This window comes from Engystomops pustulosus, chromosome 5 (assembly GCF_040894005.1).
Source record: "Engystomops pustulosus chromosome 5, aEngPut4.maternal, whole genome shotgun sequence".
Classification (NCBI taxonomy): domain Eukaryota; kingdom Metazoa; phylum Chordata; class Amphibia; order Anura; family Leptodactylidae; genus Engystomops; species Engystomops pustulosus.
In genome coordinates, this window is record NC_092415.1 from 164969760 (window position 1) to 164989622 (window position 19863).

Here is a 19863-nt window from a genome sequence, read left to right on the forward strand (position 1 = left end):
TAATAAGCCCCTGCTTGTAGCCTTAGAGAATGTAAGTTCCCGAAGGGATTTACATTACCAGGTTCTTTAGCATAGCATATTTAGTGATTGCATGTCCTGTGTGAATTACCAGTGTGCACTGTCTGTGTGGATGAGGCTCCTACGGCCTTATTAGCTTAAGTAAAACTGTGGGTGGTGGCAAGGTGTTGTCTGGGTGTTTTGGCTTGCAAGTAAAATAAGCGTAGAGACGTCATCTTGGGTAGGTGGACGGAGCTATTGCACTAAATTGTGAGGACTCCCTAGTGTAAGTGTACCCCATGTCTGAATTCAAGATGGTTGAGAAAGGCTTGTGATGTGAGCCGAAACGCATTCTATGGTAATATGCTGGAAGTTGCGTTTATACTAATAAATTCTTGAGCTTATGAAGATTGTGAATGGGATCTTTTTTGGATATATTACTGTGGCATTGACCGAACCCTGAGCACCACTAACCTACAGAGTGCCGTCTACCTGTGAGAACCAAGTGTACCCCATGTCACACCTTCTATTACTACTTTGGTGGTAGAATTGGTGAAGTTGTGTGACAGTTGTGGTGTTAAAGGGAGTCTACCTCCTCCCCAATGAATATAATCTGTTGGCAGCAGGTTTTAGATAAATACACTATTATTATAAAAAATACTTTTATTTTCTCTATATATTATGCTTTTTCTGAGAAATTTCCATTTGTATCAATATGCTAATGAGGCAGTTGATGCACCTGGTCTAGACCTCGGTACCCAGAGAATTGTTACTTGTGCTTGGACCAATCCCATCTCCATCAGATACGCAGGAGATGTGAGAAGCATGGATCGACACTGGAAGAGGAACGGAAGAGGTATAAGCAAGAATAGTAGTGCTTCGGGTGCTGAGGACATAACTTTGGTGATTAGAATTAAAATTACAATGTAAACTGGGAATATCTTGGTAAAGGTCATAACGCAGAGAAATAATTAATGTATTTTGGGAAACACAGTGCATTTCTCTTCAACATGCTGCAAGCTGATTATTACACTGGAGATGGAAGACTCCCTTTAACTGTAAAGCAAAAAAACTTTTTCTGTAATCACAGACAGAAGTGCATCTGAAACCGTTACTGAAAGCTAAGGTGATGCATCATCTTCAAGGCCCCTCTCTCAAGACGTACTGTACCATTACTGTACCATTTGGTACGAGTAGCATACAGCCACATTCATTTCAATGGGCAATACATCTATCCATATGAATGGGTGTATTGCCCACCATACCATCCCATCAATGGAATAAATATCACATAGCTGGGCTGCACTACTCCCCATGGATTATGGGTCTAGGAAGAAAAACCTAGAGCTCTTTTGAAAGATGGTATACAGTAGCCAGTTGCGGTGATGTACTATATTATACCAGGCCCTGTCTGGCTTACCATAGGGCTATGCGACTGTGCAGGCCTGACACTCCGCCACGGGGCACTTTCAGTTCTTTCTTTCAGTTTTGGTGTAGGAAGAAGGCTTTTTAAAAAATCGTAAAAGACTAAGAAAACAAACTTTTGGATCCTTGACTAAATTAAGCCTTTTCTTCCCTTCAAAAACAAAAACGGCACAGTCACATGTGTGTACTGTGTGGTGTAGGTGCAAGTATAATGCTCACACGTCTCCCATTAAGTGGATGCTTAGTTTACAGTAACACTTTAATATCCGCTACTCACTTATACACTAAACATTTATTCATTTTTTGGTAATTTATTTAATTTGGTCTCCTAAAAGGTCAGTTGATTTTAATGATGAAAAGTCAGTTGTTCTGTTAGGTTTGGCATCCCAGCCAGTCACATTTTTAGTCCATGCAATTTACCTTGACTAAAGCAGTGCCAGCGATAATAATTCTTTTAAACCATTTTTTGTCCATAGGAAGAAGATCTTGAGGCTCAAGTTTCATTTCTTCAGGGACAGCTAAATGATTTAGATGCAATGTGCAAGTACTGTGCTAAAATAATGAATACTCACCTTGGTAAGTAGTAGCAGAATTCATAACGTTTTTTCACCTATTTTTTTTTTTTAATTTAAAGAGTTATTCCAGTTAAAATATTGATCAAGAAGCTATTTCAGACCTAGGTTCCAGATGATTGTCTGTCTAAAGGCCAGTGACCTCACGATCATTGTTCCGGTGTTGAACAAATGGGACTGTGTGTCTATATAAAAAGGGTTGTTTGGTTGGAATTAGAGTCAAACTCTGAAACAAGTGGAATAATGTCTAGCTAGATCATGGGTGCACAAACTTTATTGGTACGAGGGCTGCAACTCAACTTCGAGGGCCTGCACTAGTAACCAGTACCCCAGAAACACTAACAACTGCATCACAAAATGCCACCCCAGTTATTAAAAATATCACAGTGCAAATAGAAATACCACAGCAGACAATTCAGACGATAATTAAAACAGACTACAGACCAGGCAATAAATACAGACAATACATAATTGAGACCCCAATAGCAGACCTTAATAATAGAGCAGACAGTTGTAATGGAGCCCCCTGGAGCAGAAAATCATTTTAGATACCCCAGAGCAGATAATAGCAATGGAGACCCCAGAGTTGGTCATAATAATTGAGCCCCCCCTTCTCCAGAGCAGTATTTGTCAGATGTTCTGCTGCAATTTGGCTCCTACACCAATGAATTCTAATCAATCATAGTATCATAGTAAAAAAGGATAGAAAAAGACATCAGTCTATATTGCGTTGATCCAGAAGAAGCCAAAAACCCTGCAAGGCTGATGCCAATTGGACCAAAGCAGGAAAAATTTCTTTCTGATCCCTAATTTGGTGGTCAGAATAACTCCCTGTATGAACAGATACTACTTATAAAATGTTTTATTCCCATATGATGTGAAATTATTGCTCTCCAAGCAAGGCATCCCTTGTCCTGGTCACAGGGCTTAGGTATGAAAAGATCTTTGGAGAGATCCTGCCCATTTAGGTATTTAAACCCCCAAACAAAAAAGAGAGTATTCCACACCATAATCTATAAATCAGTACATCTTTATTTGTCACATAATGTTATAAAACACAATTAAAACCATGTAACAAATCCAAAACGATAGGGAGTTAAAAAATTCCCTGACAGAAAAATTGGTGGTAGACACAATACATATGAAGATAAAGTGCTAGATTGTATCAGATTTTTCTCTTTATCATCCTGTAACTCCTCATTGCTGCCTTTATGTTTTAGTGACTTAAATGCCTCATCTTTCTCTTCATTGCCCGCCTTATGGTACAAGATAACCACATCGTTTTTTTCCTGTTATTATTATGCTTTTTCCCATATGGTACATGTCTTTCACAGGAACTTTTTAGAATATTTTTAAAAGCATCCCATTTATGTTTTTATTTTTGAGAACATTGTCCCAGTTTATGCTTTCAAAGAGGACCCATCACTCCAAAAAGTAAGACGGAAGTAAGCAGCTCCTAGCACTACCACCATTTTTAGCTTTATCGGAACCCTCCTATTTTACAGCGGTCCGGCGTATTCATGAGGGGGCGGTCCGAAGAGACGGTGACTGCTTCATGAAGCCCGGCAGTCACCCAAGGCCAATGGCGTGGGAGAGGCGGTCCGGTGACTGTCCCCTCATGAATACGCTGGACCGCTGTAAGCTCCAGTTCTGAGGCTATGGCGCTGTATTGTCTACTAGATTTATCGAAGGGTTCCCATAAAGTTAGCAGTTTAACACTGCTAAAAATGGGTTAGCGCTAGGAGCTGCTTACTTTTTTTTACTTTACTGATTTTTAGGGTGACAGGTCCTCTTTAAGGTACTCCCTTAGCTGTTGAGAATTTGCTTTTCTAAAGTTCAGAGTTCCTGTTGCCCCTCCTCTGAAAGTCACATTGCCGAATAATTTGTTCAAGGCATGTATACATTTCACAAGACACACACTTGGTAGCGATGTCCATGGAGTGTCTCATGTACGTAAATGGGGACACAGATAGTACAAAAACCCTTAGTATCAATACACAAATAGTCTTTTATTTCCAAAACTATGCACTTATCAGCACTGTTGCACTTTGCAGCAGTCTTGCAGTCCTCGCTCTGCTCTTTATCCTCGCTTGCAGTCTCTGTGGATTAGACAATCTGCCTGGCAGAAGGATTGCAACTTGAGGGGTTTTGTGCCACTTGTTGGATACATGTTTGCACCGCTGTGCTAGATCCTAGGCAACCCTATTTCTAAAGACCTTATTTATATGTCTTCTGCCGAGATGCATCCTACAAAAGTTGGTAAATGACAATTTACATTCAGGCCTTATGGATGTTTTACCCTGTTTTAAAACCGCTTACTCAAACTTGAAATCTGGAACAAAAGGGAAATTATGAAACCAAACAGCTATCAGGGACTTTGATAGATCAGATCCTCCTCTCCTTAGTACTTTCTGAGTTACTGGAACTGACAGTTCTCCGTTGTATGTTCTCCTGGGTTCCATTTTATTGCATCTAATGACATTTATATTTATACTGGAGGAGAGTTACATAAAATAAGAAGATTGAATATGTTCTTCCTTGCAGCGCTGCACTGTCAGACCCACATATGCAGTAATTTGCTGCCTGTCTGCACTACTTACTGATTTGTGTAAATACGACTAATTGTCACTATGGAAGTGAGTTGTACATCACACTGTAGCTTGGCTGCAAATTAATATGATAAATTAGCTATGCCAGACTGAACATTTGTGAGGGATTATTCATTGGAGTAAACGAGGATAATGTGTTACTGATGAGCGAGCAGCGATGAAGACCCTTGAATCATTACATTGATTTTTTTCTTTGATTAGTGACTCAGGCTTTGCTTGGATAAGTGAATATATCCTTTATTTAGTGACTGCTATATACTATCTCTATACCTTGTGCAGTCGTAACTGAATTCATTTTACTTTTGTTATTACCTTTTGATTATATCATCATTACGCAAATTCTAAAAGAAGAAACCACTAAAAATATATTTTATCTTGTATGCTGACAGCATCGGCTGTATGTGTATAAATACATATCTCTCCACTGGCTGTGCTATAAATGTATTGTAAATGTAAATGCCTTGTCCAGGACCCTCATCCATCTACAAGGTACTGATCCCCATCCTCTTCCAGTGTGCTAGCCTACCGCCACCGCCCCTGGGTAAGAACAGCATGCATAGTTATAGGATGCGGGCAGCTCCATGCAGCTTTACTCCCTTTCAACCACAATCTACCATCAAAATCAAGCATGATAAACCAGAGGCACCATGGGCTCCTTCCTTCTAAAATCAACTCTTAAAATTATGCTAATGAGCCAGAAGGGCCTCTGGGGGCATTTCTAGAGCCCCTTGATGCTCTGGCTTCACTGTGTAGGAACACGTCAAACCCTCCTGCTCCTTAAGCACTTACCCCTCCTTCTGCCCCTTACACAGTGTAAAATCCTGAGAACCTACAGCACGGATGGGCTCTGGCAACAACCCCAGTGCCCTTGAGGCAATTAGCATAATTGTAAAAGTTGATTTTGGAAGGAAGATTATAATTTGTGATTATTTCACTGCTTCCACACTAGAAAACTGGTGTAGAAGCAGTCCCACACGGGACTTGAAAAATGTATTCAAAGTGTGTTTGAATATACATTAAGGGCGAGATTTATCAGAAGTTGTAAAATTGTATAAACAGCTTTTATTTTATAAACTGCTGTGGGAAAATGAAAGCTGAGCTCTGGTTGGTTGCCATGGGCAAACCCTCCAAATAATTTAGAAGATGTTGGAGCACTACACTAATAGGTGAAAAAAGTAGATTCATTCACCTATGCAGTGGTAATGTTACATCTGTTCCATGCAGCCTGGATGGAAGCTGGATGGAACATCTGGGTGAATAAATCTATTTTTTTTACACTTGTACATTGGAATGTACTCTACATTATCTGTCCATCCATCTATCATTCTAATTCCTAATAGGCCATTATTTTTAACAGTAGCTAATACAGAAAAAGTATTACACAGCAGAAAACATATACAAAGAATAGAGTAGATACATACCAAGAAGTACAAATCTGGTGGTGATATTAAGGGATGCAGCAAAACCTGATATCCGGAACTATGGAAATATAGCAGAAATTGGGCGAAAAAAAGGCTTGCAAGGGTGATGCTGCAGGGTCGTGTCAGAGGCTCCGGTCTCTCCGTGCTAGTGGAGGGCAGGGAGGGCATGATGTGGTGCCAGGGCATTTCAGGAGCCAGTGTGGGGTATTGTGCCTGGTGTGCAGTGTGGCTGGTGCAGGATATGCTGGTGCGGAGCTCTTAAACACTCTTAAACATTGTACAGTTTACAGTACGTGGTGTCTGTAAGTACAGTTCATATATAAGGAACAGCGGACTATAAGGCGCACCTTTGATTTCTGAGAAAATCAAAGGATTTTTTGTGCTCCTTATAGTCCAAAAAATATGGTACATATACACCATCATAATTTATATATGCATACGTAATTTTAGGCATATATGTATACTGATATGTAAATCTGTACGACTTTGCAAGTTTAACCCCTTTTGAGTAACCCATTTTATGGCATTCGGACCAAGCCTGTTTTTTTTTACATTTGCCCTTGTCATTATAAAAGGTTATACCTTTATAACGCTTTAAAGGGGTTTGTCCAGGAAAGAATATTCTCAAATTTCAATCCCCTAGTGATGTTTGCATGATTAAAATAATTTCTAACTGTTTACTCTATAATTTTACAGTGTAAGATTCCACAGTGTGGGCGGAGACTCTAAGCAGACGCTTCATGATCTTTGTAGTGCTGCAATATACAGTGTGCTGAAAATGTGGTTAGATTATCAGGGTACAAGTTTTATATATACTTTCATTTACCTTCTGGGCATTGTACTAGTATCTGACACATAGAGAGATGAGACAGATCAGAGAGGAGGAGATCCATGAGATGCGTATTACACACAATGACACAGTCATCTCTGCTACATCTCTGCTCTACCACAACCCAGTATGAGATCTGATGTGCCTCCCCTCCCTGTATAAATAACTTATCTGCTTGTAGCGCTTCTCTCGCTGCTGCTGCTGCTGCTGCTGTTGCTTGTGGGCAGGAAGTCAGTGTGTATCAGTGTGAGCTCTTCCTGGAATGGAGGGGGAGGGGTGGCTGCAGGGAGCAGAGAAGAGCTCAGCCCCACGTCAGGCAAGATGGCTTCCAACCCAAAAGTCAGAAGATCCAGGGTTGGAAACCAGGGGCAACTGAAATTGTGTACACCAGGACTTATAGATACAGACTGGAATTATATCTGTGAAATTCTGTATTTTTTGTCAATAGTGAATTTGAGAATGTGTTATATTTAAGAAATTGGTCAATGTGGGAATACCCCTTTAACATATCCATGGTATTTTGAGATTGTTTTCTCCTCACACATTGTACTTCAAATCAATTGAAAAATTTTGATGAACTCTTTTGTGTTAAGTTATTGAAAAATCAAAAGATTGGCAAAAATGTCTAAAAATCATTCATTTTCAAAGTTCAAATTTTTTTGTTTTTTAGGCAGATAGTCATAGCACCTAAGTAACTTTATAACTAACATTCCCCAAATGTCTGCCTTATATCGGCATGGCTTTTTATATGCATCCTCTCTCTTTTCTAGGTTGTTAAGAAGTTTAGAATTTTGGGTGCAATTTTTCAAATTTTTATGAAAATTGCCAAAACCCTTATTTAGAGGCATCTGCTCGGGTATAAGTGACATTGAGAGGCCTTAATAACAGTAAAACCCTGTAAATCATGCCATTTTAGAAACCATGATCCTCACTGTGTGAAAAATCAACTTTAAGAAGTGTGTTAACCCTTTAGCTGTTTCACAGGGTGTAAAACAAATTTTTTTTAGACAATACATTAGCAAAAAAGTATTAATGACGAAAAACTCCACAAAGTTTGAAACCCATATTTTTCCTGAGTAGGAGGGTGCCCAGTATGTGTTGGTAAACTGCTGTATGGGCCCACGGCCGGGCATAGAACAGAAGGAGGAGTTATTCAGAGCGGATTTACATTGTCACATTTTACAGGCTATAAAATGTTTATTCTTTTGTAATTTGGGCGTATAGGGGATTTTTTTTTTTGTGGATGTGATCCACTTTTCAGGTATATTATTTGGGGGGGGGGGGTTTCAACAGCTAATAATCAGATTTTATAAATTCTTTCTTGGTGGTGGTTTAAAAACACATTGCAACAGCTAAAGAGAGATTTGCCTAATTAAACAGCTGTTAAAGGGGTATTCCAGGAATCAGCATAATTCATATACAAGTGGGCACTCAAAATATAAGCTAATGTGTAATTAGTTGTTATTTAAAATTTTGCTCCCGTTAGCAGAAAAAGCTGGTGACATGCACTGTAATGAAGAATTAAAATGCTCCTGGCCCTTTAATCAGTCCGTTAATTTCCTTCGTGCGGTCCGTTACAGGACAGAAGATGGCCGCTGGTCACATGTCCACATCACATGTCCTGCACCTGTCTGGGCAGGTCATGTGATCACCACTATGTTTGGCTGTAGTCGGTTGGTTGCAGTGCATCCAGTATGGCCAGTGTTGTGGTGATGGCAGTTACACATCATTACTATGGTAACAGTGCAAGAAAGTCTGTTACATCATCACAGGGAGCAGAGCATAAGAGGGAGGAGGAGTTACTGAGAACTAAAGGATCATGGGACTTGTATTTTCCAGTGGCGGCCATCTTAGTGATAACTCCACCTACTTTAGAGAGGCCATAAATTTTGTAAATCATAAAATCAAATTATTTAAGCTACGTTTTGTGACTAATGACATTGAGTATTGTTGTATTCATTTATTTATATCATCATGAGTTTTTGTGTCAGACGTTCATATTCCCGGAATACCCCTTTAACACTTGCGTTTACAAAACGCAACTGTTAATGCATTATTAACGCATGCGTTAACATAGTGATAGTGCATGCTTTTGTTAACGCAAAATCTCTCTTCAGCTGTTGCAATGCGTTTTTAAACGCATGCAGTCAACGGGATGTGTGACCACACCCTCATAGAGACTCTTCGCGGAAACAAGTGTGAGGTACTGATCAAAGTTAAGGGTAATAAATAAAGAAGTATCAGTCATTGAAAAGTATGATAAAGTGAAAACCTAACTGGATTATAGGCTTTTAAATAGATCGCTTAGGCCCCTTTTAGTATCGCGAGTGTGATGCGATGAACTCACATCACACTCGTAACGCGTGCTGCTCGGATTGCACGGCCCAAACGCTGCAAACCGGAACTGAACTCAGCATGTCAGTTCAGTTCCGGTTTTTGCAGGGTTAGGACCGTGTGATCCGAGCAGCACGCATTGCGAGTGTGATGCGAGTTCATCGCATCACACTCGCGATACTAAAAGGGGCCTTACATATTGTTACATAATATAGGGGGAAATCATTGTACCGGAGCTTCATGTATTATTATTTTTAACAGTAATGTAGGTCATTTGTTAATCCACTGTTCAATAACTTTAGATATGTTTTTTCACTTAAAGAGAACCTGTCAGGCAAAATAACCCACCTAAACTAAATATATTTTCATAAACTGCCATTAGAAAGCATTGCCTCTATCCCTTCATTGTCCCTCTACATGCCTGTAAATCTAATGACCTTGTGAGATGTCCAATGAGTCATTAGCATATTCAAGCTGTCCAGCTTATTCATGAGTGGGAGGCACAGCAACACCCCCCAGTACATGACTGACAGTCTGTATAATGGTGTAATGGCTCCTCCATGTGCTTGCTGGTGGCCATGCCTCCTGCAGCCTGTGTATGTGAGATACAACAGCCCCAGGCAGCCATGTTATAGCAGAACATGTCAGGTACTTGTGTAGCTGATGTCTGTGTCTCTGTGTATTAGGAGGATGCAGCACACACTATCAATGCTTTACTATACATTACACACACACACATGAGCAGGGGGAGGAGAGGGGAGGGGTAACAGGGGTGACATCACTGCCTCTGACCATGTGACCACCTCATTTACATAATAAAGAATAAATGATTTTATAATTATTAATGTATGAATTGACTAGATTAAGGCTGTGATGGGATCCTTGTAAGCTGCTCCAACAGGTAGTAGTGACAGGACTAGTGGCAGAGAGCTGATGACAGGTGTCCTTTAACTTTTTATCTTTATAATCTCAGATTTTTCTGATTAGGTAAAACCAATTTTAGATGACGCATACTCCTACATCTACCAGATGTTTTGTATTGTCCTCTGTCTCTCTTTGAGAAAGTTCCTAAAGTTCTCTGTCAGGTTAAAGGGCCAGGGTGTTTGGTATGGAGTATATACTTAGAGAGTGACACGGTATCATTTCATCTTGTTTCCAAAATGTAGTCATTTATTAAGAAGATGATCAGTAAATGAGGTACATACTCACCTACACATACATAGTACATCTAGCCCCACATACTTGTTCAATAACAATTACTAACATCTATTACACATAATTCCTCACAAATGCAGTACATCTACATACATTACTGGTCATACACACTGTAAATACATTACTAGCCATACACACTGTACATACATTACTGGCCATATACCCTGTACATACATTACTGACCATATACCCTGTACATACATTACTGACCATGCACACTGTACATACATTACTGACCATATACACTGTACATACACACCCTGTACATACATTACTGACCATGCACACTGTACATACACACCCTATACATACATTACTGACCATGCACACTGTACATACACACCCTATACATACATTACTGACCATGCACACTGTACATACATTACTGACCATGCACACTGTGCATACACACCCTGTACATACATTACTGACCATGCAAACTGTACATACATTACTGACCATGCACACTGTACATACATTACTGACCATGCACACTGTGCATACACACCTTTGTACATATGACATGTGCTGTACTACAGATACATGACACTCACACACAAATATTTACTCATCTCTTTAGATGACAGTAGTGTGGATCCACAGTACCCAGCTCCTGGATGCTGTATTTCCTCCACTGATTCTTTGACCTGACAGCTGCCTGGTCTCGCATCACACAGCAGGGAGCTGGGGAACAGAAACTATTCCTCCACTAGACCTCCATTGCTGCCGGAAACAGCATGGACCTCCAGGCGTCCGGCAGGCAGCTCTGGGGCAGGCCCAGGGCTGGGGGCGGGGACTCTGTGTTGTGCACATCAGTAAGGAGCAAATGTCGGGCAGAGGGGCCCGCGGCCGCCAGAGTTCATCCACGTGTGTGCTGCGCTGCACTTTCTTCACGCTCGGGTGCAGCACGGGCCCAGTTCCACTAGGGGGCCCAGTCGCAATTGCACCCTCTGCGACCACAATAGTTACGCCCCTGTCGCTCAGGATCCCATTCCCGTCATCAGTTGAGCACTGTCAGGCCACCATGATCCGCTCTTGTCCCCCCTATACTGTGGATAGAGGATAACGTGAATACTTAATATCCAGTTATACTGAATCATTTTCTATAAATAAACTGCCATCCATCCATTAGATGCAATGTTCAGGCTAACAGGATTTAGAGGTTAAAAGTGTAGGGGGATAAAAAACTGAATACGATTAGAGAGAATATCTTGAATTGCATGAAATATAAATGAGTTCACAGAAAGAGTCAATACTTGTTCATCTTCATTGGCTAAAACAGATCGGAAGCATTGACAGTTGCCATTGCTCATTCACTTCTATGACACATAATAAGATGCTGCTAGGTTACAGATGGCTCTTATCACAACAGATAACACGTCTCGGTTGCAGTCAATGTGCACTTAGATTCACCTTTCCTTGTAACGTCAAACAGCATAGATTTGCGAATAGGTAGGGGTTACGTTTACTTATCAGGCTCTAAACATCTTTCCCATAGATGGAGCAGAGGCCTATCTGTCATAGTGACCACGTAACTGGGATATCGCTCCGAACATTCTTTGGTTGTAAGAGTCATTTCTGGAAACATTTTCTAATAGTACAGCACGATTCTTGGCTGACATTGTAGTAAAAACAGCATGCTCTGTTATAGAAACCACAAAGTGTAATATTGCATGCAATCAGATGTTCATCATCGCTCCAAGATCATGGTAATAGATTAAATTTGATACTTTATTGGAGTAATGAAGCTTTGGAGAAGTTCAATATTTTATTACTTCACGCTTGGACAGTAAAATTCAGTCATACTGTATATGTCAGATGTGAAGCCATATCCTAGAGATATGCAATTCCTTGCTAAGACTCAGATACTCCCTTAACGCCTGAGTCCATTTTTGTCTAGTTTCAACTTGTCAGTATATAATATGTCATGCAATGTTCTGATAAAACAAGGACATCAAATATTATAGGAAGAATGGAAAGAATTGACCCCTTTAACAAAAGCATAAGGAATAAAGAAACCCCACTGTATTATGAAAAAACAGCACAGAATAAAACGGCAAGTGGTTCGCCTCTCACCTTGCAGTGGCGAATATACATTTTGTACAAAAAATGGCTCAACAGTGTCCTTCCCCAACAGGCCAACACTTGTTACGAGAATATAGGTGAGGACACTCCACCAAACAACATGTAGATGGATGCAGGTATCTGGTGCTGAGTAGGAATCATGCAGTCAAGATGTAGATTAAGAGGCATCTAGCTTTTTTTTGGCAAAGCTGCAACTAGAGATAAGCAAGCATACTCTGAGCTTGATGCTTGTTCGAGTATTAGCGTAGTCGAAACGGTTTGTTGCTCGGACGAGAATTTCGTCTGCTCGAGAATGAGTTTTCACTTAAGGAAACACAGTGAAGAACAGTGAACACAGGATCATTTAATGACCATTAAGGATCATTTAAGTGAAGAACACATTGCAGATGTTTCCGTACATCTGCTAACTTATCAGACATGAGTACAGAAAGGTTTTCTTCACAATAGTATAGGAAGAACAATATGTGTGAAGAACACATTGCAGATGTTTCCGTACATCTGCTAACTTATCAGAAGACATGAGTACAGAAAGGTGTTTTTCACAATAGTATGTGAAGAACAATATGTGTGAAGAACACATTGCAGATGTTTAACACGGGTCATTCTCCTTTTTGAAGTTCCACAAATATTCCATGGAATAAAAAAACTGAAGAAACAGGACTGACTTATTTCTCAATAAAATGACACATTTTATTGGTCCCCTTGAAAAATGCTGGAGTCTCCCATTGACTTCAATGGGGTTCGTTATTCGAAACAAGCACTCGAGTATCGGGAAAAGTTCGACTCGAGTAACGAGCACTCGAGCATTTTAGTGAGTGCTTGCTCATCTCTAGCTGCAACGCATTTTGGCTTGGAACCAAGATAACATGTATTGTTTGTTAGATTTTAAAATCTTTAAAAAAAAAAAACAAGAAAAAGGGAATTTTTCTGAAAAGAAATACCCCCCTCCCCCCCACACACAACTCTTTGATACTTCTGGTGTACAATGCTGATTGAGATGTCGTTTTTGGGGACCTGCTGATGTTTTTATTGAAAACATTTTGGGAACATACCACATTTATGATTATGTTTATTTGTGTTTCAGAAAAAGATGGATGATAAGAAATTTAACATTTTTATTATTTACTTCTTTTTAAAAAAATAAATTATGCCACCTAGGTTGTTTGAACCTTGGGGGATCTAATCACTCATAGATTATTCAATAAAACTTCTGCATTGCAGTATATTGACAACAAAGTGCAACCGCCTCTGGCAAGCTCCATCACAGATCAAGAGACTCCTGACAGTCATAGCAACTGATTGTCGCCCCTGAATGAGTTCATGGGGATGGCAAAGATCTCATCCAATATGCTACCATTTATGTGTCACAGTAAAGTCTAAAAGTCCCTTTTGTTTCAATACATGGCCCTTCACCGCAGCTAGAATGTTACTGAAGTGATGCGGTACATGGCTAGATTTCCTTAGGTTATTATTTCCATGTTTTAGCCCAAACCTTCAGGGGGCAGGTATTTATGTAAGGCTTGATAACAAAATATACATTTATGTTTTTGTCAAAATATTTACTTTATAATTTCTTTTATTTCTCTTTTTCATTTTATGCAATTTCTATAGTACATGCTAGTACCTGGATTACTTAAAGGACAGCTGTCATCAGCTCTCTGTAACTATTTATGTCACCACTACCTGTTGGAGCAGTTCACAAGGATTCAATCCCTACCTTTATCTAGTCAATTTATACATTAATCATTATAAAATCATCTTTTCTTTATTATGTAAATGAGGCTGGGCACATGGAGAGAGAAAGTGATGTCTCCTGTTCAGGGGCGCACCTGCCATGAGGCGAGTTGAGCATCTCGTCTCAGGCGGCACGCCTCCTGCTCGACGAGGGGGCGGCACCGTGCGTCTGGCAACATGCTCCCCACCGCCGGCGCCACCGTGCTTCCGCCTCCCCGCCGACCGGCACAGAACTCTCGCGTTCCTTTTGGTGGGCGACTCTGTCTTCCCACCCGCACTCCCCGCATATCTGTGCTCCCGGCTCAACCCCCCTCTGCTCCTGTCTCCCGTCCGGCACCATGCTCCTGCTCCCGGCTCAACCCGCCCTCCGTGCATCATGCTCCGCGCCAGCAGCGTGCGCCCGCCCCCTCGCTCTCCGGCATCGAACTCCCGCCTGGCGTTTCAGTGCTCCGGCCGGCACCTTGTTCCCACTCCCCACATACCTTCGCTCCTGTCTTCCAGCAAAGGCTCCGGCTCCCAGCCCGACCACAACCCACCCCCGCTCCCGGCCCGACCACAACCCACCCCCGCTCCCGGCCCGACCACAACCCACCCCCGCTCCCGGCCCGACCACAACCCACCCCCGCTCCCGGCCCGACCACAACCCACCCCCGCTCCCAGCCCGACCACAACCCACCCCCGCTCCCAGCCCGACCACAACCCACCCCCGCTCCCAGCCCGACCACAACCCACCCCCGCTCCCAGCCCGACCACAACCCACCCCCGTTCCCAGCCCAACCATAATCCACCCCCGCTCCCGGACCGTCCCGCCCCTCTCCCGGAACGTCCGGCCCCAGCCCCCAACAACGCGCTCCCTGGCCAGCCGCCCCCCCACCTCCCTACCGCCGCAGGAGAAGACCAAACTTACCAAGACCCTGAAAGGAAGGTAAGGTTATCTTATGTATGCATATATGTGTGTATGTATATATGTGTGTGTTTATATTTATGTGTGTATATGTATAAATGTATATGTATGTGTGTGTGTGTGTATATATATATATATGTGTGTGTGTATATATATATATATATATATATATATATATATATATATATATATATATATAGTATGTGTGTGTGTGTGTATAAACAGTATGTGTGTGTATATATAGTATGTGTGTATATTTGCTGTATGTACAGTGTGTGTATATGGTGTATCTACTGTTTGTATATGTGTACATATATGCTATATATATATATATATATATATATATATATATGCTGTATTTGTGATATTCATAAGAGCTTCTATTTTGTACTATATAGTGGTACACTGTATGCATTTTATACTACATGGCAATCTGCTGTATGCATTTTATACTACATGGCTGTACACTGTATGTATTTTATACTACATGGCGGTACTCTGTATGCATTTTATACTATATGGCGGTACACTGTATGCATTTTATACTACATGGCTGTATGCTGTATGCATTTATACTACATGGCGGTACTCTGTATGCATTTTATACTATATGGCGGTACGCTGTATGTATTTTATACTACATGGCGGTACTTTGTATGTATTTTATACTGCATTGCGGCACGCTGAATATATTTTAGACTACATGGCGGTACTCTGTATGTATTTTAGACTACATGGCGGTACTCTGTATGCATTTTATACTACATGGCTGTATGCTGTATGCATTTTATACTACATGGCGATAAGCTGTATGCATTTTATACTACATGGCGATACGCTGTATGCATTTTATACTACATGGCGGTACTCTGTATGCATTTTATACTACATGGTGGTACGCTGTATGTATTTTATACTACATGGCGGTACTCTGTATGCATTTTGTACTACATGGCGATACGCTGTATGCATTTTATACTACATGGCGGTACTCTGTATGCATTTTGTACTACATGGTGGTATGCTTTATCTATCTTATACTATATAAGGCACAAAGTAAAGGAAAAGTTGAAGGAGTAGCACAATGGTATACTGGATTAAGATCCGTGTGGGTGCACGCTTCAGGGACTCTGGCTCAAAGAGACCCCTACACAAGTAAATCCAACAGTGAGGAAGCAGCACTCCAAGTTTCAGTAGTGGTATTTATTTCACCAGTGGAAAAAGATACAACGTTTCAGCTATCTCTATGTAGCCATTTTCAAGTACTTGAAAATGGCTACATAGAGATAGCTGAAACGTTGTATCTTTTTCCACTGGTGAAATAAATACCACTACTGAAACTTGGAGTGCTGCTTCCTCGCTGTTGGATTTATCTTATACTATATGGTGGCACGCTGTGTGCATTTTATACTACATGGTGGTGAGGTGTATGCATTTTGCATTGCTTTATTTTCACACCAAACCAATATGAAGGATCTGGTCCTGACACTCCATGATATATTACATATATGTGCACGGGGGGGGGGGGGGCGTCTCTCTATGTCTCGCCTCAGGCAGCAGACAGGCTTGGTACACCCCTGCTCCTGTTACCCCTCCCCTCTCCTCCCCCGGCTCATGTCTGTGTGTAATGTATAGTAAAGCATTGCTTGTGTCTGTGCTTCATCTGCTGAAATGCTCTGTCCTCCCATACACATGTGCGAGGCACATACATCAGCTACACAAGTACCTGACATGTTCCGCTATACACATGTGACAGACAAAGACATCAGGTACACAAGTGTCTGACATGCCATCTTCTCCTATACACATGTGAGAGACACAGACATCAGCTACACAAGTACCTGACATGTTCCGCTATACACATGTGAGAGACACAGACATCAGCTACACAAGTACCTGACATATTTTCCTATACACGTGGCTGCATCCTGGAGAGGTTGTATCTCTCCTATACACACACAGGCTGCAGGGAGCGCCTGCACCAGGAAGCACATGGAGGAGCCATAACACCATTATACCTAACATCATTATACAGGCTGTCAGTCATGTGTATACGAGTATCTCATACACACACAGGCTGCAGGGAGCGCCTGCCCCAGGAAGCACATGGAAGAGACATTACACCATTATACCTCACATCATTATACAGGCTGTCAGTCAAGCACTGGGGGCTCATGAATAAGCTGGACAGCTGAATATTAAAATGACTCATTGGACATCTCTCAGATCATTTACATGCAGCTTTAGTACCTGATACCTTTAAGTTCACAGGCATGTAGAGAGACAATGAAGGGATAGAGGCAATGCTTTCTAATGGCAGTTTATGAAAATATATTTAGTTTTGGGGGCTAATATGCCTGACAGGTTCTCTTTAAAGGGAACCTGTCATGGCAATTTGGGACATTAAACTTACGGTCCTGGTGTCCCAAATCGCCCAATAGTATTTTTAAAAATATTTTAAAAAAAGACCAAAAAAACATTAAACATGTTCCTTTCACCCACTGCAGCAAGTGAAGCCGGCGTAGTACATCCCGGCTTCACTGCGCAAGTATAGGATATGCACATTGAAGGCAGGATATTATCCCAGATTCATTTTCTAGATCCCGAGAGAATGTCTCGTTGCAGGATCTTCTGATGTGAGTCCAATTTCTTTATATATGTTATACGAGCTGTAAAATTTATGAAAAATCAATAAAAAAATACAGTAAAAAATTCAGTGAGTAGGAAGGAAATATGCAAATACATTTTACAGGGTGGGATAAGGAAAACTATACCACATAGTTCCCTTAATAGGCAGCTCCTTGTACATCCATGCATAATAGCCAGACCAGCATATCCAAAGACAGAATCTCCATAAGCGGTATCATTTCTTCCCTGGCCTGTGAATATGAATGTAATGCATGCCCGAAGTTGTGCTTATACCAACTGCAATAATTTTCTGCCACATAGATTCTTTTGCTTTTGTTAAAACCTTTTGGGTCAGAAAACATATAGGTAGGTTTCTATAGAAAAGCTGAATCTCCAAAGAGCCTATGTTTTGTATAGGGTTATACAACAGCACTATATACAGTGCAATTCCCAGCTCAATGTTTGAAACATAGGACTAAATAATATGTTATTGCACTTTGTGAACTACATTAGTTGATTTCTTTTCATTTTTGTATGTGATATAAAGCTACAACTGACTGGCCTGATTATAAATTACCCATCTATGCCCTCGATATTTCCTTCTGTCTTTCTGTAAAATTGAAAATATGCAATAAAATTCATAAACTGATTGTGAAACATAGGAAGACAGTAATTGGTAAGAGGTGGGTTTCCCAAAGTGCTGTTTTGGCATTAAGATTCTTAAAAGTTAATAAAGTAATAATTTGCTTTGGTTAGAATTGGATGAATACAGGGGGATATACAGTATTTGGTTGTACGTGATAAATATAGACAATAACCATTGAACAACCATGTAATAAGTGTTATTCAATATATTTAGTTTTTCCCCCAGGAGAACTTAAAAACCCCTTTAAAATTTTTGATGACTTTGTTACGCTGCAGCATTGTGCACTGTTCCATTTTGGCAAACTTCAAGGTTTTAAAGATCAAAATGTGTGTTGCTTTGGGGCGATTACATTTTCCAGTCATTCTTACTGTTGCCAAATCCTCTTAGAATAGACCGTCGGTACGATTTGTATACAGTCTTTTAAACACTTTTTTTCTTGTCAGCATGTGTGCTCCCCTGTGTGCTCCCCTGTGTAAAATTAAAAGGTAAAATTTTCAAGTGAGGTTCTATTGATGGCCTATCTATAGGACTGGCCTTCAATAATAGATCACCTGGGGGTAGGGGAAAATGTCTTGTAATGTGACCCGCTATTTCAGTCATAAAATGGGGTCCTGAGTGGGGGACCAGGCTGTGGTGAGGGACTCCCTTATAGACCTCTATATACTCCAGTTTGCACATGAGCAGTGACATATCCTCTTTAGAGTCAGGTCCTTATTCTTTGTCAATCATTCTCTGCTCTCATCTGATGACTTGGAAACTTCCTAATAATGGAATACATATTTTTATTCATTTTATTTTTGCGGTCAAGGTATTTTTTGTTTTTGTATACCGTAGTTCTTTTTCAGTAGAGTCTGGGCATACGTAGCTGAGGTTAAAGGAAATCACTGCTTACATGGTGACTATGGCAACAGCTTAGCCTCTCGCCTCTTTCTAATGGTCCGCACTCATTTCATGGTAATTACTATAGTAAGTGTCCCTAATTACCCAGGAGAATCTTAGGAAACAGATGTCTTACAAGTCCTAGAAATGTTTTATTAGTTTGTATCTCCACAAACTGCAAATCTAATCTCAGGATTTGTTTTGTAACATCACTTTTTGGGAAATTGCATTAGGAAAAGGTTCTTGGGATAGAAAACACTGTGTCACAGAGCCTGCAATTGTGAATGGTAAATCAAGGTTGTAAAAAAAAAAAAAACAACAAAAGTATCAGATCCAAAGGGATTCTGGTGTTGTATCTAGAAAATAGATAATTTTGATGATGAATAATGAAAATGTAAAAAAAAATTAAAGGACATCTATCACCAGGATGAAGTACTGAATGGACTCCAGGCTCCATTAACACCTACGGAGCCCCGCAGGCTTATTTGTATTGTAGTCCTTCATCCTGGTGGTAGATGCCCTTTAAAGTACTTGTTCTATGAACACACCTTTCTCCCAGGATGTGGAATAATTGGCTGATCTGAA

At 40.7% G+C, this 19863-nt stretch overlaps 1 protein-coding gene across 4 annotated transcripts in view; it reads left to right on the top strand.

Annotated features, from left to right (window-relative positions):
• Window positions 1–19863, top strand: part of TBC1D5 (TBC1 domain family member 5) — a 402345-nt gene that overhangs the window by 374272 nt on the left and 8210 nt on the right. For all 4 annotated transcript variants that reach the window (XM_072153665.1, XM_072153667.1, XM_072153666.1 and 1 more), the window contains one exon: window positions 1899–1998. In XM_072153665.1, coding sequence (XP_072009766.1) covers window positions 1899–1998 — 100 coding nt within the window. The remainder of the gene's footprint in view (window positions 1–1898; window positions 1999–19863) is intronic.